Source organism: Stomoxys calcitrans, chromosome 2 (assembly GCF_963082655.1).
Source record: "Stomoxys calcitrans chromosome 2, idStoCalc2.1, whole genome shotgun sequence".
Lineage (NCBI taxonomy): Eukaryota > Metazoa > Arthropoda > Insecta > Diptera > Muscidae > Stomoxys > Stomoxys calcitrans.
In genome coordinates this window covers 17,143,771-17,169,807 of record NC_081553.1, presented here as the reverse complement: position 1 = coordinate 17,169,807, position 26,037 = coordinate 17,143,771, and the positions used below count along the sequence as shown (strand labels likewise).

Sequence of the window (26,037 nt, the reverse complement as noted above, 5' to 3'; positions counted from 1 at the left end):
ATCGGCCGTTGAGACTAGGTAGAAAAAAGGGACAAGTCAATCATTTGAACTTAAACAGCCTCCAACATCTGAACCTAAGTATGGCCGAATCGGTCCATAATTTGATATAGCTCAAACAGCATAGCACTTCACTTTTTTTACCAATATGGGGATACCGGGCAAAGAACTTGACAAATGCGTTTCATAGCGGAGGGTGTATAAGATTCGAAACGGTCGAACTTGGCACGCTTTCACTTGTTTTTTTCGGTGTAGTTTTGTATAAGGAATGTCAATGAAAATACTCTCCCCACTCACCTTAATTTTAACTTCATCCCCTATTAAGCCTTAAAAGATGTAGAAAACGGTTTGTTTTATAATAATATTAATATATTCAAATTAATTTATTAAAAAATATATATAAGTGTAAATAAAATATTGTGATTAATGATATTTCAAGATGACCGTTTTCTTTTTACTTAGATTAAGAAATCAAAACTTTTTTTATTTATTTTGTAAAATATTTACGCAACTTAGGTTACACTAAGACCATTAAAGAATTAGGATTTTCGCAAAGATAAGGAAAAGAGGTTGTTGAGAAGACATTCATGAAGTTGTTAGTATGTGCTTGGCGCGGCGAAGGGCAGCTTTATATAAAAACATATAATGATATAAAAAAATATATAAATCACAAAATCAATCAATGGTAAAAAAAAAACAAAATAAACAATGTTTAAAACAATAGCATCTTTTGTCTTGTTTTCTTTTTTATTAGGTTCGATGACTGAAAAAAATAAGAAACTGCTTTAAGTTGTCACTAATCGGAGATACATACGCACACAAAAAGCATTTAAAAAGTCATTTTGTATCCTCTTATTTTTATTGTTTTATTTAATTATTATTTTTTAACTACAGAGTGTGTTCGTGTATTTTTTTGTTTCTATTTCGTGTGTGTGTGTTTACTTGGTTGGGATTGCTGGCATAATTTTATTGTTTTTTTTATAGTTAATTGTTGATTATTGCATGATGTTTGTTGGTGAGTAAAAAAGTGTGGTGCAGCACAGATTATGGTTTATATTAGTTGCAGTGATTTTGTTATGTTTCTCCTTTGTTTTGGATGTATTGGTTTTTTTGTTACATTTATTTTCTGTATATATATGTTGTATGTTAATTTAAGTAAATATTTTTTGTGTGGTTTTTGTTTTGGTTAGCCTATTTTCTTTTGTCAATTTAAAATATTTTCCTTTTTTTATTATTTTATTTAGTTTATGTTAATATCCTTTCTTATGATTAAAAATATATGTTGTTGTTTTTTTGTTGTATTATATTATATAAAATCTTATTTTTATAAATAATATTTGAATTATTTTAATAAATGTTTTAATAAACAACTTTGTTTTTTTTTAAGTTAAAATATTTTTTTCAAATATTTTTTATGTGTGTGTTTTTGTTTTTTTTTTTTGAAAGGACAACCTTGGGCTGTTCTTTGATCATTTTGTTATTTCCATATAAATTTTTATATATATATATAGATAATTATATATGCCATTATGGTATAGAAAAAGAAAACACAATTATTTTTACACATTCTTGTTGTTGCAAAATTTTGAATTTGTATCAAGTTTTCACCTCACGTACAATTCTAAACTTTTGTTTTTATTATTATTGTTATATTCTATACTCAACATCATTATTTGTTTTTTCTTCTTGATTACTTTTTTCTTTTGTTCTCTTAATAATCATGACCTTAGGCCAGAAATTCTTTAACTTACATAGGAGAAAATTAAAAGTAAATAGGAAATCATATAAATATACAGCAAAGCTTAAAGAAAGTTTAACAAATAATAAGAATAATGCCGGTATTCACAAAACTTAATGTAGTTTTGAAATAAGTTTTTTTTTTGTCAGATTTCCTTTGTAGAACTGTCAAATAAACCTATTTAAAGGCCTCAATAAGTTTTGTGAATACGGCCGTTAAAAAACAAACTTATCGAGGGGCAAATAGAAAATGAAAAAGAACCGATATTGGTGAAGAATTGGATCTTGTTCACACACGGGCGACTCAAATAAAGCGTCTCATCTAAGAGAGCTTCTTTGTGTACTTTCTTCACAGGCGACCATTTGAACCACACTTAGTGCAGGTTTCACAGAAAAAAATGTCACAAAACAATTTAAAATTTAATTAAAACAAGAAGCAAAATCGGGAGATCGTTTTATATGGGAGCTGTATCAAGCTATTGATCGATTCAGACCATATTAGACACATATGTTGAAGGTCATGAGAGAAGCTGCTTTAAAAAATTTCTTCCAAATGGAATGAGAATTGGGCCCTCTAGAGGCCCAACCGACCTAACTAATAAAAAGTATTTGTGCAAAATTTCAAGCGGCTAGCTTTACTTCTTCGGTAGCAAGCGTGCTTTCGACAGACAGATGGACGGACATGGCTAGATCGACTTAATATCAAGAATATATATGCTTTATGGGGTCTCAGACGCATATTTCTAGGTGTTACAAACAGAATGACGAAATTAGTATACCCCCATCCTATGGTGGAGGGTATAAAAAAAATAATAATGTGTTCAATAAAAAAATTAATTGATTCCATCTTTTTTTTTAAATGAATCAAAATTTGCTTTCAATTTAAATAAAAACAAAAAATAATACACCCTTATTTCCGTTGTCGAAGGTGAAAATCCACAGCAATCGTAGTAAAAGGCGAATTTCACATTTCGTAGTATTCTGTAGCTTATTTGCATTCGACAGTCTGATAATAAAAATATTGTGGTAAATAAAAAAAAATAATATAAAAGTAAATTCCATACTCTTTCGACAAAAAGGCGCGAAGTAGTTTAGAATGCGATTAAGTTATATATCGATCGTTTTAGTCAAATTTTGCAATCGAATTCGATTTACGTAATGCCAAAAATGTAAACGAATTTTCGTCTTCGACAACCATTTTGTAAAAATTTTGACATTCGACTACGCCATTGCCAACCGGAATAAGGGGGATTATTTTTTTTTTTTTTTACCACAATATTTATTTATTAGGGTTGGTATTCTATTCTGCTTTCGAAATAGTCGCTGAAATTTTTAATTGTTCCGCGAGCGGAATTTGACAGCAATCAAATGTTTTTGTTTCCATAGCAAAACTCTTTTTTATCTGCACTTATTGTTTTCTCCATTCAATTAATTTTTTTTCGCAAAAATTTAAGAAAAACGAACCATTGAAATTAATTGAACATACAAAAATGATGCCGGTAATGGTTTCAAGTGTTGCCACTTTGATTATTTTTGTCATTTTCCTCACTATAAGCAGAGTACTACTTTTCCGCCTATTTTCAGCCAAGGTTTCGCCGTGACATAACTATCAGATCAGATGTATCGTAAACAGCTGAGTACAATTTTTTCTCGCGAAGTGCACTATCTGTCAACAAAAAATGGCGCGAATTAGTAACATACACGAAATCAGGGTTGCACTAATCACGGATTTTGATGGATAGTGCACTCAATATTTTGTTGTTGTATTGCCACTACCTGTAAATGAATATATCTTGGTTTCGCCGACGTTTTTTTTTATATGGAGTTTGACAGCATTCCGCTTGAAAAGCTGAACAGAATACTCAGCTTTATCAAACTGTCGAAGACGAATAAGTTACACAAAGCATGAAATGTGAAATTCGCCTTCGACTACTACAGTTTTCGATTTTCACCTTCGACATCGGGAATAAGGGTGATTTTCTGATTTTAGCAATTTCAATTAAAAAATCGATTGTTTCAATTAATTTCGTGATTGCAATAAAACTCAAATATGTGTGTATTTCTTTTTTTGGTTTTGACTAGAAAGAGAATAAACAACCCTGCAAACATTTTCTATTGCACGGGTAACAAAATAGGCACATAAGAATCGCAGGCGCTATCAAATTTTAGTCTAGTGTCCCAGTACTACCATCCGGCGATATATCCCCACGAGAGACTAAAAAAGGTGAAAATTCGTTATGTTCGTATTTTCTTTATGTTTTCAAGTTTTTTTTTATTACTATTTTTCTTTATTTAACTATTAATAATTTTTATTTTTCTATTTCTTGTTTATTTCACCTTCGAAATGAGCCTAGTGATCGGAGATTTTTTTGCAATGATTCTGCCCGACTGGCGTTTGAACAGCCAACCTTACGATTGCGGCACGTATGTGCTACACGCCTTACTTGATTGCAGAAGGTTAATGATACATACATTACGTTCTCTTATGGGTGGGAATTTTTGAGTTAGTGTCGCAAGCAGCAACAACCTACAACAGTAGATGATGAGAAACTAATAAGCAAAGCATGAACGATAAAATTGCGATAGTAATGTCCCAGCAGTCCAAACGTCTATTATGACATTGTATTTAAGGACTTATTTAAGAGTATTTCAATTTTGTCACCGATATCGCGAAAATGGCTGACGTATCTTACGGATTGTCTGTTATAAAATTTGATTGTCGGCGAATTCCCGAACCAGTAAGCAGAATTTTTGTATTGCGAAATTTAAAATTTTATGGGTCGATAATGGGTTACAACCTAACTTCAGTTTAGTTACCAACGGCAAAGTTTGTTATAGAAATTTCCATTTCTGTGTTAAATTACATATATTTTTAAAATTGACTTAAAATTGAATCTCCAAATTTTTACAAACAGTGACAATGAAGCGAGTGATTGAAAATTTGCATCCCAAATCTTTGCAGGCATTGAATACAAAAGTTTCTTAAACGTCAACTAGAAACAATTGCCATGTCTCAACTTAGTGAATTGTTTCAAGAGCAATTGCCGGCTGACACTACATAAATATACCAACAGTCAAATTCCAGCACTCCAAACTGGAAACTAGACATGATATTGTCTTCAAAGACTTCTTTAAGATACATAATTTCAATTTTGTCATTAATATCGCAATCTGCTGACGTGTCTTACGGATTGTCTGTTATAAAATTTGACTGTTGACTAATTCGCTAACCGTGTCCACGAACCAGTCACCATAATTTTTTGTGGAGAAATTTTATTTATTTTTTCTTCGAAAAACGGACGCTCTCTAAAGGACATCGTAACAGATTTGTCATTTGAATTTTCATAAGACATAAGGACATGTTCGTTCAAAATGTCGCTTCAAATAGCATGCATGATTTTCGCGATAACTATATGAAAATGTCATCAACTATTTGTATAGGCTGTCGGTTATATGTCTTTAACGATTTAACATGGTCATGCACCCTTCTTTTGAGACATCTTGACGACACTATCGCCAAAAAAGTACCTAAACAGTGACAATGAAGCGAGGATTTGAGAATTTACACCCCAAATCTTTGCAGGCATTATATACAAAATTTTCTTAAACGTCAACTAGAAACAATTGCCATGTCTTAACTTGTGAATTGTTTCATGCGCAATTGCCGGCTGACATAACATAAGTAGGCCAACAGTCAAATTCATAAAGAGCTGGTAGCTAAGTTAACGGGATCATTAAAGAGAGAGAGAGAGACAGAGAGAGAATTAATTTATCAAATTCAAAGAACATAGCAAAAGCACCTAAAGGTGCTATCCCTGCAAACATTTGGTAGTCACTTTGTAGGTATTTCTGTACAACTATTTTTAGCGAAACTAAGGTCACACCGGATTTTGAAATTTTATTAACGTGATGATAAGCCATTGATTTTAGGGGGAAAGTGAAAAGTGACATCCGGAATACACCTGATTATGCTAATTAGTTTGTCATCATCTACAGCATACGCCTCGAAAGTGTAAGGTTGGCTGTTTAAATCCCAATTGGGTAGAATTATTGCAAAAAAATTGTCTAATACTTATCCTAAATTGAAAAAGTAATAAAATAGAAAGAGAAATAAAAATAATGTTCGCCCTAAAAGCAAGAACAAAAACAACAAGAGGCAGACAAATTTATGATTTACTTTTTTTATAGACGCTCATAACCGAATTTTAGATATTTTTAGTCCCTATATATATATCACCAAATGGCAAGTTTTCTGCCGTACGGGGACACTAATTAGAATGAAAAGTAAAATCGCCTGGTATATTTTGTTTCATATGTAACTTTCAGGGTTGCTATATTTGAAACGTCATATGATAAATAGATGTTCACTGATAGCACTTTAAGCTAGCTTGCCCAAACAAAAGAGCCATCCTAAACAAATTTATATAAGGTCACTAGCCCAGCTTATGACATTTTTCAATTTCAGAGTTGCATCTTTTAATTTTGTTGCTGCTACATATGGTAATGCAATTGAGACTAGAATGTCAATTTGATAGTGTACAGAAATTTGACAGCCTAGTGGAAAATTGCCCCACCATCCCCATAGGGTTGTATAGTTAATTTCGTTGTTGTTGGGCTAGGAAGGTATAGTCGAATTTCGAAATTTTTCACGGGGTATAGTCGAATTTCCGAATGTTTAGAATAGAAATTAATGGCACTTCCAAGTATGTACAACACTCCTGTTTTTATAAAGAGCATGGAGCCTACTTTCCATTACTCGAAGGCAAATACCGCAAAAAATAAACTGCTGTTAATATTCGCCTTTGACAACCGTATAAGGGGTTGTCTCATAGAACCGAAAAGAAACTGGTGAGAGTTTGAACACATCTATGAAACAGAGATTTGAAGAAGAGCACTTGAGAACGCATACCAGTACAACGAATTGAAATAAAGGCTGGCAAGAGGGAAAAGGCAAGCCTACAAAAGAAAAAAACTGAATGTGCAGAAATTATTAATATGAGGGAAGATAAAAATTTTAGAGTACATTTGTCATAACATGAAAACTTGGAAGTCTTTGCGATCTCTGTTTAAATGGCATGAACTTAAACCATTCGAAGAATTTGGATCTTTTGTTTTAATAGCCGAACTCAGAATAGATTTCCAAGCATCTCTGTATACATAAGGCAATGAATACAACATTAACTCAGTAGCTGAACTTCAAAACACTGAACTAATAAAAAATTTAAACTTTATACTAGTTTTTTAATCGGTTTCATTTATTTGCCCAATTTCGTAATTTTAAGCCGCACGGCTTATTTATAACTGCGCTTTTACCTCCTGTCAACGCATCTAAAGTGAAGTTGAAATCTATAATCGACCTATTAGACAAACAGAAGAAGAGATGAATGGACGGGCAGGCATTAGTGATGTGCACGTGAGGAATTTTTCATTTACGCATGCTCACGAGACAAACAAATTATACACGCACGGCTTTTTTATATGGACTCACGTTCACGCACGCTCACGAGACAGCAATTTTACTCAAGCACAACTTGCGGAAAACTTGCGAATCACGGTTGATAAAATATTTTTCCATGAAACGAAAAATATTTTTTTGCAGACATTGGCGAAACTGGTTGAAAAATAAGCGTAGAAGTAGTACTCTCTTGTAGTGAAGAAAATTAGCAACCCTTGTCAGCATATTTTTTTGTTTTTTTGGTTTAAATGGTTAGTTTTTTTTATTTATTTCCGAAAAATAAGTTTAATATAGAAAACAATAAGTGCAGATTTTCCCCCCTTATGCTGGCAACATTTGTGAGGTACTATGCCATGTAAAACTTCTCTCCAAAGAAGTGTCGCACTGCGGGACTCGGCTATAAAAAGAAGGCCCCTTATCGTTGAGCTTAAAATTGAGTCGGACTGCACTCATTGATTTGTGAGAAGTTTGCCCCTGTTCCTTAGTGGAATGTTCTTGGGCAAAATTTGCTAGTGCAGATAAAAAACGAATTTTGGTATGGAAACAAAAACATTTGATTCCTGCAAAATTTCGATTGCGAAGCAATAAAAACTTGTTGTGATATCTCGCGGCTTGTGATTTTCTCATGAGACGTGATTCACGCTCACGCACAATCACGTGATTAGATTTGGGTGGCTCTTGACTTTCTCGTGAGTCGTGATTAGCGTTGTGAGCCGTGATTCACGCGTGAAGAATTTTAATTCAATCACGCAGACATACCCACAGAAGCTTCTTCTATGTGCCCATAAAGCATTTTATAGGCCAGAAGCTGGCTCTAACGAACCGAAAAGGCAGAAATGGCTCGTTTGACTGAGAATAGATTTGTAGGGTCGGGGAAAGATTATTTAAGGTATTTCACAAACGAAATGGGAAGACTGGCTAGAAACTGGCTCTAACGAACCGAAAAGGCAAAAATGTCTCGTTTGGCTGAGAATAGATTTGTAGGGTCGGGGAAAGATTATTTAAGGTATTTCACAAACGAAATGGGAAGACTTATACAATTCCCATCTTTGGACCTCTTATTATGTCGTCCTACTTACAGTAGAGTTATATTTTGGCTTAAAACCCAGAAATGTTAATGGCTTTAGTAATCGTATATCCGATTGATTGGTATTTCAGTTGATTAAATCGCGTTTCTAAATTACAAAAATGTAGTCTAAAGAAGAAGTTTTAATGGAATCAATTTTAACTGAAAACAGATTTTTTTGTTAAAACGTATTGACAAAACTCATCATTCCCTCTTTATTTTAAATAAAGTAATAATAAAGTGAGTGAAATGATTTTTTACATTTTCGAGTCTATTTCTATTAATGTCTTTAATGAAATACTTTCGTGAATTTTTTTTGTTTTTAGTGTACCTACACATATGTATATACTCTACAACACCAAGGCATGATAACTAAACTTGACTTTTCCCTGTTATCTATCGTTGTTCTTATTCTATGGTCATATGTTTCTTCTACAACATTTGCCCATCGACATGTTTGAATGTATAAAAATTAAAAGGAAATCAAAAATTTGTAGTAAAAGAAATGTTAAGACAACTAAAATAGGAATAGCAACACAATCGTTAAGTTAATCAATAACAATCTTAGGATTAAAATCATATCTATATATAGTGTGTAAAAAAATTTGCTTAAAGCTTAATTTAAATTAAAGAGAAAAAAAAGTAAAAAATAAATGATGAAAAATAAACAAAATATACTACGATTAATAGGTTTGTTGGGCACAGCTCTAGCAATGAATAGCATGGTGCCAGCGTGTAGTAGGAAAATGTTTTTTTAGGGTTGAAATAATTTAAGAAAGAAAACAGACGAAAAGTAGTGGTATGGGTGGTATAGTGTAATTAAAAGTGCTTAGCACTGCTAATCTAGCATTTTGCCAAAAAACAAAATATTTAACAAATCATTAAACGATAACTAAATTTGCGGCGAATTTGTAGCCGTGGACGTTGAGGCCATGTTTGTTGAATTTGTATTAATAATATCATCACTAGAAGCTTTAGGGGTATGGGTCGCTGCTGCAGCTGCAGAAGCTGTGGTAGTTGTCGTTGTCGCTGTTGTTGTTGTGGCTGCCGCAAGTGAAGCTGCCTGTGACTTAAGAATATCATCGCTGGTAGCCGATTTTTCGCCTTTGCAGGATATTATGGGGGCCTCAACATCATCGTCATCATCATTTTCGTCATCATTATTTGATGTTGTTTCTTTACTCAGTTGCTGCTGTTTATCCGGTGGCGTCATTGTGATGTTGTTACTGCTGCTGTTGTTGTTATTATTTGTTGCGCTGGTATTTGGGGTGGTAGACGATGAATTGCAGTTGAAGGCACTGCCTTGCGAATTATTCCCCCCACCGCCACCGCCCTCATCACTGCTTTCTGGTACAGGCGTGGTGTTTTGCTCACTTTCCATGGTCTCATCAAAGGCTGCCTGATTTGAAGTCGTTGTGGGAGAATTACTTTCTTCTTTTTGCATCAGAATTAATATACTTTTGATGTAGGTCTCCATGGTCAACAGAAGTTTAATGCGTTTCTCATGTTCATCCATCATGCGATCGTCAGCAGATTTCTTATTGGCATTTTTCTCTGATTGTAGACAACAGGAAGTTGCTGCTGCTGCCGCCGCCGCCGCCGCTGCTGCTGCTGCTGAAGTGGATGGTGCTTCCGATTTACTTTCTTTACTTGGTGATTTAATAGCCTCCTTACTACTTTGGATTTGGTCATCACTTTTGTCCTTATTTTTTATATCTTCCATAGCATCTTTCGATGATTTGTTTACTGCATTGCCAGCTTTTTCCGACAACTCATTTTCTTTTACCTCTTTATCATCCCTTATGGAGATTTCTTCATCCATTTTTGCTTCATCTACTTGCCCGGCAATGATGGCAGCTGATTTCTCTTTTTCCACAATATTAGTTGCACCTCGTTTCTCACTTTCCATAGATTCATCTTTTTGATCTTCATCTTTAGATGCAGTTTTTGAGATAGTGGCCACATTAGAACACTCCCCACTCTCCTCATTATCTAATTTAAGTTTCTTATTAGGGAAAAGTTCTTAAAAAAAAAACAAACAAACGAAGACAAATTAGTTTCACATCTTCTTTTTTGATAGAACTCTGCCCTCACTTACCATCTTCTGCTATCTCCTGATAGCGAGCACTTTTGTACAACAAAGCCTTGAGAGAACCTCTCAATTGTTTGCGCACTGAGGTGGGTATGCCAGTACATTGTGCAAATACTCGAATGGCAAAGAGATCACCACATAAATCATCCAAATCTTCTTTTGAATGCATTGAATAACTTATGGAGTAGAGTAACCGAGCAATGGGCAACTGGGAAGAAACCTGGAAATAGAAATAAAATAAATGACTTATTTAAAATTTCAACACTGGAAAGAGTATATTTCTTATATATTTGTAAGAAATATACTCTAATTTTGGGATTCTCAATATCTGTCTCAGACAAGAAAATGTCAAGTTTGCTGTATTCCGCACTCTTCATATAAAGAGGTCTAATATTAATTGGCCTTGTGTTAATGGTTATGGTAACTACTGTTATGCCTTGATGCGTGTTAAAAACACACCCTCCAATAGCTCTTCCGTGCACATTTTCTTTATTGGCTGGTACTCAATATAAATCATATACATTAAAGTATTTGTTATAATGGATAGTTTTTTCCACATGCCACATGCATTTCCATCAAGACAAATATATCAACATCTTATATATAAAATTCAATTTGTGTTTGTTTGTTTGTTCCGCATAGACTCAAAAACGTCTGAACCGATTACCTTGATTGTGTAGGTTTGTGTGGAAGGACACATAGGCTATATAATTTTTAGATATCGGGTGAAGGCGGACCCTCCCAATTACCCCAAAAACGCCACCCATATCCGAAAGTGGACCGATGGGCACAATAAAGGTATCAAACGAAAGGTATTGGTACTAAAATTTGGGTCCAAGTACCCAGCGGGCCCTCCCCAACCCCGAAACAGTTATATTCGAATTTCATGTCAATATGGGACTCAAATGAAAAGTATTAGGCAGTATATTACATATATGGCATAAAACATTAGGTCCAAGTAATGGGAGGTCGACCACCGCCAAATACCCTCAAATGGGCAAATTAGCCGACCATGGCTATATGATACTCAAATTAAAGGTATTAGGGAGTATATTACGAATATGACATTAAAATTTGCGTTCAAGTCTAGGTTACGCTTTTCCTCCTAAAGATACGTCAAATGTGTTATTTGACCAATTATGACAATAATTGCTCTAAAGCATCCACTAAACTGAACTGAGTTTCCGTTGGGAATAAAGAACGAATTTGATACCTAATTTTAGTGCAAAGTGCCGCTGGCCGCCCCAACCCCACAACACCCTCCAAACAGTTCATATTTACCGGGCATGGCGATATGTGGCTCATATATTTGTGTCGAAATGTCTGAGGCGCCATCCCTCCCCTAATGAGAACATTACCCTAAGGAAGAACATTACCACCAGTAACCGAGAAGGGACAAATTCTCACACATCAATGAGTGGTTTTCGATTCAAGTTTAAACTCAATGATAAGGGACATTTTTTATAGCCGAGTCCGAACGGCGTCCCGCAACATTAAGAGGGGATAAACACCGCCTTGTTCTTTAATTTATTACCATTCAATTCGTCCAGCACTTCTTTGCCTTTTCATATTGCCTTCGCATATTAATTCGTTCCTGCCATTCCATCCCATCCAGTGTGTTCCAAAACCTGATTGAGTCATTTATAACAAATATTTTGTGGGTTTAGTCCATATTTAAAATTTCAGAACTCAATACCATCAAAACTTTCCTTTTTATCTGTCTTTCTTCATTTAAATCTTGTTTTCGGGAGTAGATTGCAAATATGACATTAAAAAAGGGTTCTTTATAATGGGGGCCGATCCACCCCCAAACCCCTCCAAAACCAAAATTTGCAAATCATGGCATTATGGGGTTCAAATGAAAGATATTTTGGAGTAGATTACGAATATGAAATTGAAATCTAAGTCTAAATATCTGAGGGCACAGCAGAGCGGGCCGAATTCAGCTAGTTTGTGTTTGTGTAGTTAATGGCTCAGTGGCTTTTGTGTCTGAGTGTCACTGGGCAGAACACTGGCTTGTCTAGTCTCAAAGACGTAATTCTTTTAAGGCGTGATTCATTCTCTACAACGTGGGGGTTTGACGAACGCAAAATATGCACGAGCGAAGGCCATCGTAGCGGAGAGTTTAGCATGGCCGCCTATGACGCTGAACGGCTGAACGAATCCTGACGAGAACATTAGAAATAAATGTTCAGCGGTGGTTTCCCTTCTAATGCTGGCGACATTTGTGAGGTACAATGCTATGTAAAAACTTCTCCCCAAAAAGGTGTCGCACAGCGGCACGACGTACGGTATGGCCAACCAAAAGAAGGACCCTAATCATTGAGCTTAGCGTTAATCAGACAGTACTTATTCACATTTGAGAAGTTTACCAATGCACAGTGGGCCAAATGGCAAAAAAATTGGAAATAAGTCTACAACTTTTTATCTGTTGATTTTAGCCATACAAAATGTTCTAGACATTTGTAGAGGAGGACATAGGCTTTCAGTGCTGTTGTTGGTCCATATCTTTAATACAGGGTGAGCTACAGGGTGTCAAAGTTGACCACTTTTGACTTCTCCAAGCTTCTGGGGGCCATAACTTTTGATCTACTCAACCGATTTACATGATTTAGGACTCTAGAGAAAGAGCTTGACAAGATCTAAAAAACTTATGCATAAAGTACCATGCCATCGTGTACTGTTAAGGAGTTATGAATTGTTTAATTTTAAAATATGAAAATTTGGCCTTGGTTTTTTTCAGTGTTTTTTAAATAACTCCGTCAATTTTAAAGCTATAAACTTCATACTTCACACAAATTATGCCAGCATATGTGTGCATAAAATACAAAAGGAATCACGTGAATATCTTTGGCGGTTTAAAAATGGCATCGTTTTCAATATGAAAAATATTTTTTTTGTCAAAAAATTGCAAAATTTTTCAAAAAAGATACTCCCATTTCCTTTAAGTTTTCGCAAACTTTGGCCGTCAAAGCATTATCATTTCTTTCCATTTTCACAAAGTCGAGGTATTAAGAAAAGTTTTAAGTGCTAATTTGGCTAATTTCGATATCAAACAACACCGTTATCTTAAGACCAAAATGGCCAATTTTTTTACTAAACTTCAAAAGTTTCTCACTGGAAAAAAAGTTCCACGGGGATTTTTTCGCTTTTTTTGAACTTAAATGAAAGCTTAAAATGTTCCCAACATTTTAAGGTATGTCTCGCCATATCCTAGCCATAAATGAGATCGTAGCGATCAAAATACTGAAAAAAGTCAATTTTCAAGTAGTGCTATATTCATTGCTAAAAAACAAGTATTACGTCACATTTTATTGCAAAGATGTTAAATAAACTTTTATTTGGTAACACTTCTTCTACAAAACACAAAAAGAATCATGGAAATATCTCTATTCTATTCCATTTTATGGAACCGGCAATAAAAAAGTCAATTTTTCAAAAAAGTCGAATTTCCCAAATTTTGTTTTTGTTGTCCTAATTGCACATGACACACTATAGCCATATTTACGCAACATACCTTATCGTAAAGGAAATTTTCATACCTTTCCAACGATGTATAAAACATTTCTCAACTCGGATTCTATCTACTCTAAAATTCATTTACACTTCATTAAACTCTATATAAAAATGTCTATTTGTGAAATGGAACCTTATATGGGGCCTACACTAAAACATTGATAGATTTGCCCAGGGTTTACAATACAAATGTGTTAGAATAAAAAAAGGTCTCCTGCCAAAGTTTAAAAAAATTGGAATAAAAATATGTGTTTTAGAGCGAAAACACTTCGCATCGGCGTGCGTTTGTATAGTACCTACATCTATTTTTAATGTAAGCTGATGATTTTTGAATAAAAAGTAACCTAGAAATATACCTGCATATATATATATATTTGTGTTAAGATTTGATGCAGACAAATGTTACCTGTTTCGCTATGTCGAATTCCCAGGAAATCCACCGTATCAATGAATGTGAAAAAACCTACCCATAAAAAATTCATTGTCATTTTTTTTAACCAAATTCGAGTCCAGGTAAATAATTATAGAAGAGTAAGTAAAAAGAGGCACTTTGGACCCCTTTTTACGATTGCGTCTGATACCTGAAATGGGTCATTAATTGTGAATATATTGCATAAATATTTGAACAAAATCCAAATTTTCTTCATTATATTTTGTAGAGGCGTAAAGGACATTTATAAGTTATGGAAGTCATACTGAAGTATTCCACTCTGTCGAAAATTGTATGGGACATCAAAAATGATTCCAAATCATACACGGAGTCATTTAAGGAACTTGTTTACACTTTGGACCACATATATGGAATAAGGATAATTAAAGACGCTTTAGACAAACTTGAAAAATTCTACAAATCATTTGAGAGAAGGTTGCCAGAATGTTCATTCGCAAAAATCAAGTTTTTCAAAATGTATGAGAAGTGGCTGAAATCGGATCTACTTATTGAAATTAAACCGCTGATTCCCGGCCGGCCTAGCAAAGCATACGACGAAGTTACGGAGAAAACCAAAAAGAAAAAACAAGAGGAACTATTGGCGGCACATCCGCCAAATTTAATAAAAGATACGTTCAAAACAGCATTGTTAAAAACACAACCAAAAAATGTTGGACGAATTGTCGATGTTTTACCATTAGCATCTCCGAAAAGGGTAAAGAGAATGGTAGAAAGTATTCCAACTCCAAAATCGACTACAGAATTCACGGAGGAAGATGCACTGGCCCTGATTTTGAACCTAGGCCTCTCAAGAAACAAATACTCAACAAATACTCAGTATGACTTCCATAACTTATAAATGTCCTTTACGCCTCTACAAAATATAATGAAGAAAATTTGGATTTTGTTCAAATATTTATGCAATATATTCACAATTAATGACCCATTTCAGGTATCAGACGCAATCGTAAAAAGGGGTCCAAAGTGCCTCTTTTTACTTACTCTTCTATAATTATTTACCTGGACTCGAATTTGGTTAAAAAAAATGACAATGAATTTTTTATGGGTAGGTTTTTTCACATTCATTGATACGGTGGATTTCCTGGGAATTCGACATAGCGAAACAGGTAACATTTGTCTGCATCAAATCTTAACACAAATATATATATATATGCAGGTATATTTCTAGGTTACTTTTTATTCAAAAATCATCAGCTTACATTAAAAATAGATGTAGGTACTATACAAACGCACGCCGATGCGAAGTGTTTTCGCTCTAAAACACATATTTTTATTCCAATTTTTTTAAACTTTGGCAGGAGACCTTTTTTTATTCTAACACATTTGTATTGTAAACCCTGGGCAAATCTATCAATGTTTTAGTGTAGGCCCCATATAAGGTTCCATTTCACAAATAGACATTTTTATATAGAGTTTAATGAAGTGTAAATGAATTTTAGAGTAGATAGAATCCGAGTTGAGAAATGTTTTATACATCGTTGGAAAGGTATGAAAATTTCCTTTACGATAAGGTATGTTGCGTAAATATGGCTATAGTGTGTCATGTGCAATTAGGACAACAAAAACAAAATTTGGGAAATTCGACTTTTTTGAAAAATTGACTTTTTTATTGCCGGTTCCATAAAATGGAATAGAATAGAGATATTTCCATGATTCTTTTTGTGTTTTGTAGAAGAAGTGTTACCAAATAAAAGTTTATTTAACATCTTTGCAATAAAATGTGACGTAATACTTGTTTTTTAGCAATGAATATAGCACTACTTGAAAATTGACTTTTTTCAGTATTTTGATCGCTACGATCTCATTTATGGCTAGGATATGGCGAGACATACCTTAAAATGTTGGGAACATTTTAAGCTTTCATTTAAGTTCAAAAAAAGCGAAAAAATCCCCGTGGAACTTTTTTTCCAGTGAGAAACTTTTGAAGTTTAGTAAAAAAATTGGCCATTTTGGTCTTAAGATAACGGTGTTGTTTGATATCGAAATTAGCCAAATTAGCACTTAAAACTTTTCTTAATACCTCGACTTTGTGAAAATGGAAAGAAATGATAATGCTTTGACGGCCAAAGTTTGCGAAAACTTAAAGGAAATGGGAGTATCTTTTTTGAAAAATTTTGCAATTTTTTGACAAAAAAAATATTTTTCATATTGAAAACGATGCCATTTTTAAACCGCCAAAGATATTCACGTGATTCCTTTTGTATTTTATGCACACATATGCTGGCATAATTTGTGTGAAGTATGAAGTTTATAGCTTTAAAATTGACGGAGTTATTTAAAAAACACTGAAAAAAACCAAGGCCAAATTTTCATATTTTAAAATTAAACAATTCATAACTCCTTAACAGTACACGATGGCATGGTACTTTATGCATAAGTTTTTTAGATCTTGTCAAGCTCTTTCTCTAGAGTCCTAAATCATGTAAATCGGTTGAGTAGATCAAAAGTTATGGCCCCCAGAAGCTTGGAGAAGTCAAAAGTGGTCAACTTTGACACCCTGTAGCTCACCCTGTATTAAAGATATGGACCAACAACAGCACTTTTCTGAAAGCCTATGTCCTCCTCTACAAATGTCTAGAACATTTTGTATGGCTAAAATCAACAGATAAAAAGTTGTAGACTTATTTCCAATTTTTTTGCCATTTGGCCCACTGTGCACTGTTGCTTAATGGAATCTTCTTCAGCAAATTTGCATTTGCATGCAAAATACGCACGATCAATAGCTCAGTGGCTTTTGTGTCTCAGGAGTACTGGGCAAAACGGTGGCTGTTACACACGTGATCGGGTCATGTGTGCCGCCGAATGAAACGTATACGTAAACAGTGGCTCCTGCGCCTACCGGACACTATACAAAACACTGGCTTGTGGTCAGGCAATAAGTTTCCGGGACGTCTGTGTAGAAGGATAGAACTTACGCGTGATCAATGGATCAGTGAATTCTGTGTCTGAGGTAGATTGGAAAAAACCGATTGTTGCGGTTATGGCGACGAGATACCCACGGCGTGATTGAGTCACTAGGACCCCGGAACATACATGTAGATGGACGAAAAGTACGAACGATCAATGGATCTGTGGCTCCTGTGTCCAAGGCACAATGAGCAAAATCCTAGCTTCTGAAGTTGCAGAGAGGTGAATCATCATGGCGAGATTGAGATGCTGGGAAACCTGGACCTTTGTGTCGACGGATGAAAGTAGCATGATTACGTGGCTCCTGTATCCAGAACTGGGAAAAACACTAACATTATAGTGGCAGAGAAGGGACCATGTCATGATTGAAGCACTAGGTCACAGGGGTATGTGTATAGCTATTGGGTTGCCCAAAAAGTAATTGCGGATTTTTTAAAAGAAAGTAAATGCATTTTTAATAAAACTTAGAATGAACTTTAATCAAATATACTTTTTTTACACTTTTTTTCTAAAGCAAGCTAAAAGTAACAGCTGATAACTGACAGAAGAAAGAATGCAATTACAGAGTCACAAGCTGTGAAAAAATTTGTCAACGCCGACTATATGAAAAATCCGCAATTACTTTTTGGGCAACCCAATAGATTGAACATTGTGTCTTTATGTATATGTGGCAACCTTAAAGTATTGTTCTCCTTGTATTTACATTCTGTTGTTGTCATTCTCTTCGTTTTCCAATATATTCTTCTTCTTCCATATATTTCTGTAAGCGATATCTTTCTAATAACCCGCTGGAAGTAAGTAACACGTGTCTTATCTGCTATCATGATTCACTCACGACGTGATTGGGGCACTAGGTCACCCAAGGAACGCATGAACAGTTCATTGGGCCCTATGTACGTGCGACCCTGAGTAAAAAGTTGGCAGTTAGGGCTGCGGATATGTGACTCCTGCACCCGCCATGTGGTGACGATAGAAAGCACGGGCGCTATGTCAAGGGTTCCTTTATCTAAGAGACACCGGACAACACGTCATGATAACTTGTTTACTAAGGCTGTACACTGAAGAAAACAACTCCTGTGTGGTATTATTGCCTCCATTTCCATCACTGAACAAATTAAATACTTTTTTGTTGTATTCAAATATAATGAGTAGTTAATTTTGTGATCTTAGTTTGTAAGTCATTATTATAATATATTTTGCATATTAATAATAAGGAATAGTTCATTGTAATTTGTTGTCCACTGAGTGGCTTCAAGTTGCATTATCTGAATAAAAAAAATGTGAGATAACCCAATGACGATAAAAGAATTTCCCACAACATAAACTCGAAATGATTTTGCATAACCGTTGTTGTTGTTATGACAGTGTGTTTTACACTGAGGCGGCAGCACTTGCCCATGAAAGGTATGAACAACCGGCTGCCACCATGGGATTGTTGCTTAACCGTAAAAAAACATATGTTTCCCTTTACACCCCCAACGGTATGGACTTTATAGTCCGCATGTTCTTATTCTTTAATCGATTAAACATACCTTGGGATAGTAAATTTCCAAAAATCCTCTTATATATTGATCACTTAAGGAGACTCTACAATCACGCAATATTGTGTGAATATATTCAATTAAATATTGGCAATTAAGCAAAAGTTCCGCATATCTAAAAGATAAAAAAAAATAAACGTTGACATTATAAGAAACAAAATTTACAAAAATTTTTATAACTTACTTATTGGTACTTTTATTGTTGTAAATGCCCACCCAGAATTTGGGGAATAGATTGAAGCCCAACGGTGCCGCCTCTATGGCCACCAAACAGCTTAACCTTACAAGCGTATCATTCAATTGATTTGTATTTACAGCCATGCGCATCATTACATCCAAGAAATCATGGTAGGGCCTATAGAACGCTTCAACTTGAGCATCATATTCAAAGTCAACACCACGATGCAACAATTCATTGTGCGGTATACACATTTGCACCATGGGTCTTGGTGGTCTGGGCATATTCTTTGTTATGGCCGGCCATGTGGTTTTGCCACCTCGCCTGGGGAAATATGGTCCCAAGGGACCAATGGCATTGGGAGCACTAGCTGCCGACAAGTGACAGTTAATGAGTATGGGTGCCAAAATACTGGTAATATCCAAATTGGGATTGCGCACAAGCTCTTTCAATACGTCCAGTGAGAGGCGACACAATTCTGGTGGGTTATAGGTATTTAAGAATGTTGCCAATCTTTTGACGGCATCGGGCAGACCCTTGAGCAGGGCGGTATGTTGTTGATGTTGTCGCAGGAAATGTTGTTGCTGCAATTGTTGCATTTGTTGTAACTGTAATTGTTGCATTTGCTGTTGCAATTGTTTTTCCTTCTGCTGTTGTTGTGTCTGCTGGGGTGACTGTTGCGATTGTTGCTGCTGCTGCTGCTGTTGTTGTTGTTGCTGTTGCTTCAGCTGCTCTTGCTGCTTTTGCAATTGTTGTACCTGTTGTTCCAATTGTTGTTGTTGCTTTTTGGTGGCCGTACTATCGAGACGTGTGCTTAAACGCAAAGTACTTAAAAGTAAAACCATTTCGCTAAGTAATTCTTGTAAATCACCCGATACATGGCAGGCAGTGGCCTCATGATGCATGGAATGTAAGGTATGCAAAGCTTCAAAGCACATCTCCAAGCCACCATTATATATGACCAAGAGACGATCTTCCTCATTGTCCACTAAAAAAGGACAGAAATTATTTAAATAAAAAAGGAATTCCATCAAAGTTAATTTTCATAGAAAGTACAACATTGTTGATGATATGAATGGTTGGTAAAAACATGGAAAAGCACATTTTTCCAAAAATTTCTTTATGCGTACCCAAAATTCGAAAAGCATTTATCAGAGTACCCCAAGAAACTCTGGCATCCAAGCCTGTTAAGTAGGCTGACAATGTTGTTCGACGGAATGTGGTGACTTCGTGTTTTTCCTGTTCACTGGCATCCATGTGACGAGTGGCAAATAAAGTCATTAATTTGAATAATTCATCAACAGCCGCTGCATATTGTGTAGGATGAGGTGTTATATTCTTGAATGCCCATTGTAAATTCTGATGGGCTGCAAGTTGGCGGGTCAAACTACGACTCTGTTCACAACATAAACGCAATAGGCCATAGTAGGCGGGTAACATGGCACGATTATAAGCCACAATTTCCGAATCATCATGATCAGCTCTAAGGATGTGAAAGAGAAACATTTTACATACAAATTTTTGCTTCAAATTCTAACTCTAACTTACAAAATATAATTAAATGCTATATTCCTAGTGATTTCTGCGCAATTAGCCACAATCAAAGCATTCTCTGGACAATCGACAATGGTATGATGCCAAAATGCTAGCAAAGCATGTTTGTTGTGATGGGCTGGCACACTGGGCTCGGATAAACGCGGATGGAACAGATCCCACAAAGCACGCATATAAGGACCCATCTAAAGTGTATGAAAGGCAAAACAAAAATCAAGATCCCCTTATGGTTTTCATATGCCTTAAAAGTTATTTACCATAGCCTTTTCAGTCTTCGAAGCCATACAATAGCCCAAGAGGCTAAAGTAAGAAGTTAATTTTGTAGTACCATGAACACCAATATCGGCATATGCTCTAGCCGGTCGCAATAAACGCAATAAGAGATTTATTATATTGTGAAGTATTATTTGAGCATCGTTACTTAGTTCGCTGTAATGAAGGAAAAAAATTTAAATTTAAATGCATTTGGCAAGCCAGCAAAGTGTCCACTCACCGATAAATATGAGTTGATGAAGACGATGAAAGTTTGTGCAACGAATGTATACGGAAATTTGCTCTGAATGGTTGTGAAGGAACCAACGAGACCAATAAATAAGCGGCAGCTGCAATACAATATAACTCTTTTTTGGTAAAGCCAAATTCAAATCCATTTAACATGTTACTGCAAAAGCTTACCATTACGAACTCTGGAATTATGATGGGCCAACAGATATTGTTCCACCCATGTGTCAGCCGATTGCAAAATCCAGGCATGAGCAATCTTATTTTTCGGTGCCTGGAATGCCAGCCAATCCAAAGCAGATTGTGGACAGTACTCAGCAGCATCCCAGACCCGTTGCAAGACCAATTGTGAAAAACAGGGTAGGCCCGAAGGACCACCCTGTGTTTCGGTCAGCAATGTGAGTAGCTTGAAGAAGGGACCACACAACTCGGTATGTTTGGTAACCGACGTAAATAACATGGTTATAATTTGATTGGCCAAACGTTCATCCCAACGACAGAGGGCATGTATCAAATGACGGGTTTGATGAGGATTTATGTTATCCTTGATTTGCTGATACAAAAATGGAAAACCCTGAAAGGAAAGAAATAAGAACCACAATAGCTATGGGCTAACATTAAAATCTTACTTTTCCCCCTGCTATGGCATTATAGTCCTTGGGTGATAGTTTTAGACGTAAATCTTGCCCTCTGGATCTTTCTACCAAACTGGCAACCAAAGCTATCATTTTATCCAAGGAAGCCGGTCTTGTCTTGTCCACAGATAAAGCCTCATCCGAAGAGTTATCATCGTTATCCGAACCAACCTCAAGCTGTAGCATTGAAAAAGAAATCATTCAATTAAAAAAATGTTGTTTGACAAATCATTCAACGTGGTTTTACATTATCGTGATTCTTATTGCCCAAATAAAAATCGGCCACACTCTTTATGACACCTATGCGCAACAAGAATAATGTCTCTTCATCGCCCATGCGAGAAAACTCGAAGAGCAGGCCAAAGAACTCCGATAAATTGCGTAGGTGGGCTTTAGCACCATGCTCCATCAGAATGGTCAATGAACTTATGAAACGGGTAACACACGAGGCCGTTCCGATAACCTCCTTGTCATCGATATCAGATTCCGTTTTCAAATATAAATGTGATTGCGATGCACTGAAATATAAATCGAAAATACAGGTTATTTAAAAGGAATAGAGAGGGAGAGAGAGAGAATCATACAAAACTAATCTAAAACGCATGTTTTATTGCCGTAGATTATTATTGGGGATTTCTCCCCAAATTAGGGATTTGTTTTCGAAAATGGGGACTACATTTTTGACATGGGGATTTGATGGGACAAAAATGGGGAATTTTTTATTCAAAATTTTGGATTTTACTTTACTATTTTTTGTAGTAATTTTTGTTAAAGATTTAGAAAACATAACCTCTAAATAGTACTGAAATAAAACACAGCAACTGAAGCAATGGAAAATTATTTCGCTATTTATAACCTACACCACCACTGTGGTACAGGGTATTATGAATTTGTGTATTTGTTTGCAATGCTAAGAAGGAGAAGAGCTAGACCCATTGATAGGTATGCCGATCGGCTTCGAATCACTTCCGTCGGTCCGTCTGTCTGTCTGTCCATGTATTCTTGTAATCAAGGTATAGGTCTCATTTGTTGTCCGACTGTTACAAAATTTTGCACAAGTCAGTTTTTTGGTTCAAGGACGAACGCTTTAGATTTTGAACAAAATCGGTTCAGATTTAGATATAGCTCCCATATATATCTTTTATCCGATATGTACTATTAAGGCTGTAGAATCCACAATTCGGTCCGATCTTCACAAAATTATGCACAAGATGTTTTATTTGACGTCCCAATACGTGTGCAAAATTTCATTAAAATTGGTTCAGATTTAGATATAGCTCTCATATATATTTTCATTCGATATGGCTTGTTAAGACTATATTAGCCACAATTTTGATCCAAACTTTACAAAATTTAGCGCGATTTGTTTTATTTGATGTCTCACTACATTTGCAAAATTTTATAAAAGTCCGTCTAGATTTATAGCTCCCATAAATATCTCTCAGCCGATATGGCCTATAAGGCTGTAGAAGTCACAGTTTTGATCCGATATTTACAAAATTTAGCACGATATGTTTTATACCGAAAATAAGGGATGCGTTTGTATGAGACCGACACCTAAAGTTGGGCCGATTTGGACCATATTCGGCACAGTAGATATGTCTGCACGTTCCAATTTTCAGCCAAATCGGATAAAAAGTACGAATTTTACGAATTTTAAGTTTAATTTGGAAATTTCTGTATAAGGCAGCTATACCAATCTCCAAATTAAACAACTTAAGCTTATAAAATGCGTACTTTTTATCCGATTTGGCTGAACGTGAGGTTTCCTTAGACCTATCTACAACTGTGCCGAAAATTTTCCAGATCGGTCTTTACTAACTTTAGGTGTTAGTCCCATACAAACGTATCCCCGATTTTTGGTATTTTTGCTCTGGAAGCCATATTTTTATTCCAATTTTTCTAGAAATTGCATGCGTAAAAGTATCTTCCATGGACGAAATGATCAATATTTTGTTGAAGCTCCCATATAAGGGCACATTTGTACATGTAGTCTAAATTGAATTTATAGTAGATAAAATGTTTTATAAATACATCGTTGGTGAGGTATGGAAATTTCCTTCCGTCCGAGTAAAAAAATTTACATGGTCAGATTTAAATATATCTCGGATAACATATAATTGGAACTAATTAGATCCAAATTGATCTGTTATATCCAATTATATATAATTCTAACTGATGCTGTAAATAACTATATCTGGAAGTATATATAATTGGATACGGGGCCACTATTCTTGGCAGGGTGGACGTCTTCTCCACTATTTCTTGCCAAGGTGGGAGTCTTCTACGATATCTGCGCGAATATAGCGTTAGCTGGTGCTGTAGGTTGTCAAAGGCCCTGTAGGAGGAAGCATGACTTTGTATTATATGTATTGAAATTAATGAAATGAAATACTGAGTCCCTGTGGTTATTGATATGACAAGGCGAGCTATTGGCGCCTTCAAATAACTAATGGCCAATACGTTTCCGCGGGATCAGTCCTAAAAGCCGGAATGAGCTTGCTCACCTATAGAAGCTTCAGCAAATGTACAACTGCTAAAAGTAGTTCTTACTTGTCTTTGTAAGGTCAGGTCTTTGACTACGCGCTCTGCACAAGTAGAGGCAGACTTGTGCACGATGTGCGATGAGGAGGAGGAGCTGGAGCTGGAGACGGTCGAGCACTTGTTGTGTCACTGCCCGTAATTGGAAATTTTGCTTTCCCATCACGGGCAGTGACATAGGATATTAGATAAACACCTCTTTTCATGCCTGGATTCCCTACAGGTTGATAGCCCTCTTGTCATTCTGGAGTTCTGTAGGCCTGAATTGTTTGACTGGATCATACTCCCCGGTGAGTTTTTCTTCTTATCTTATGCGTTAGTTTCGTTTTTCTCCCCTTTTTGCTCTCTTGTAAGGTTTATCTGATTTTTCTCCTTCTTCTCTTTTTCCTTCCTCTAGGGCGCAAATAATGCACCAAAAATCTCTCAGTAAAGCGGCTAGTAACCGAAGTTGCTATTCGCGTGCCCTTCAACCTAACCTAAACTTGGGCTGAAATTTGGTATAGGTCGTGTATTTTTTTCAAATAGAAGATTTATGCTAAGATAGGGTTCCCATACAAACAAATATCACATCTATAGCTGTTGATCTGCGAAACCGACTGGTCTGACACCTATATCGATCTACACGTATTCATTTGCTGATCAGCCTATTTCCTCCAAAGGGGTTTAATCACTCTAGCTTTAAATGATTGTTTTACTTTATTTTATATTTATATTTATATTCTTTTATATATATCCAGGGGCTATAAAAACACTCAAAACAGAAAAGAGAACTGTAGCCATGCAGAGGCTGTCCGAGCTTCATCAGCTGGACTTGGTGAAATACAATAATTGCAGTGCCTAATACCGCTTCCTAAAAGTCCTAAATAGCCTTTAGAATTGGAGTTCTAAGTTTTGTTCGGTAACTCTTCATGTGGCATGGCAGAAGCTCCGAAGATAATCTTGACAAATATATTACCAAATGTGAAGAATCGCTAGAGCTATTACTCCAAATTTTGAAAATTCACATGTAAGCTCTTTGGGGTTATTACTGTGTACCGGCATAGGAAGAAGAATCTTTGCTTCCTTCTGGAGCTGTTCTACATATGTTTAGATTCTGCATAGTTTACCACTTAACTATCAATTGTCCTAAAAGAGGTCAACAAGGTTTGGTAAAATTTTCAGTAACTGCAACTGCATGGACAAAAAGGGTTTAAAAAGCAGGCAAATGTTGTTATGTTCATATAACAAAGTGTTTAAAATATAACTCAGAAATATATTCCGCACACTATTTGCATTAAATGGTTCTTGAACCCCAATTCCTTTTACACTTTGTATGTTTGGCCTTTTTGTGGAAAGGATGAGTTCATCAAATTCAAATTTTTATAAAAGCTAAACTAACCCAATTTGTGTATTCACCAAAATGTGCGTCTCACATTTCCATATGACCTTCAATCAGATCAACTTGTAGCCACACTGAACTAAAAAAAACTTCAGCATGTCTGGCCTTCAAATATTTACTCCCAAAAAAAAACGTAACATTTTTTTATTTACTCAAATGTTCTTCAGGGCTTAAATTTCATCTAATGCCAGTAACTGGTGTTAGACTTAAGGTTTCTTCTTTTTTAATTCGAACTAGATAATCAGTTTAATCGATTTGTCATAACGCAAAGTGCTATAAGTTATATTAAAATGAAACTAGTCGCATCTTTTTTGCTTATTATTGCTATTTATAATTGCCATGTTTCGGCGTTTTTCCCACTCGACATGTTAGATGGTGAGGATCTGTTCTCAGATTATGATGATGAGGAGCCAACCCGCACAAGCACTACAGTAGCACCACCAATAAAACATACAAGACATGAAAATCCCAACTTTATGGAGCGTTTA

At 35.5% G+C, this 26,037-nt stretch overlaps 1 protein-coding gene across 1 annotated transcript in view; it reads right to left on the bottom strand.

The window, feature by feature from the left end:
* Positions 1-552: 552 nt before the first annotated feature.
* Positions 553-26,037, bottom strand: part of LOC106081828 (ubiquitin carboxyl-terminal hydrolase puf) — a 44,915-nt gene continuing 19,430 nt past the window's right edge. Inside the window, exons 15-25 of the mRNA XM_059364039.1 lie at positions 21,878-22,148; positions 21,625-21,807; positions 21,170-21,569; positions 20,988-21,096; positions 20,752-20,923; positions 20,489-20,679; positions 20,071-20,423; positions 18,947-19,928; positions 18,754-18,877; positions 10,354-10,567; positions 553-10,277 (exon numbers count right to left, since the gene is read on the bottom strand). Of these exons, the coding sequence (XP_059220022.1) occupies positions 9,148-10,277; positions 10,354-10,567; positions 18,754-18,877; positions 18,947-19,928; positions 20,071-20,423; positions 20,489-20,679; positions 20,752-20,923; positions 20,988-21,096; positions 21,170-21,569; positions 21,625-21,807; positions 21,878-22,148 (4,129 nt within the window). The 3' untranslated portion in view covers positions 553-9,147. The remainder of the gene's footprint in view (positions 10,278-10,353; positions 10,568-18,753; positions 18,878-18,946; positions 19,929-20,070; positions 20,424-20,488; positions 20,680-20,751; positions 20,924-20,987; positions 21,097-21,169; positions 21,570-21,624; positions 21,808-21,877; positions 22,149-26,037) is intronic.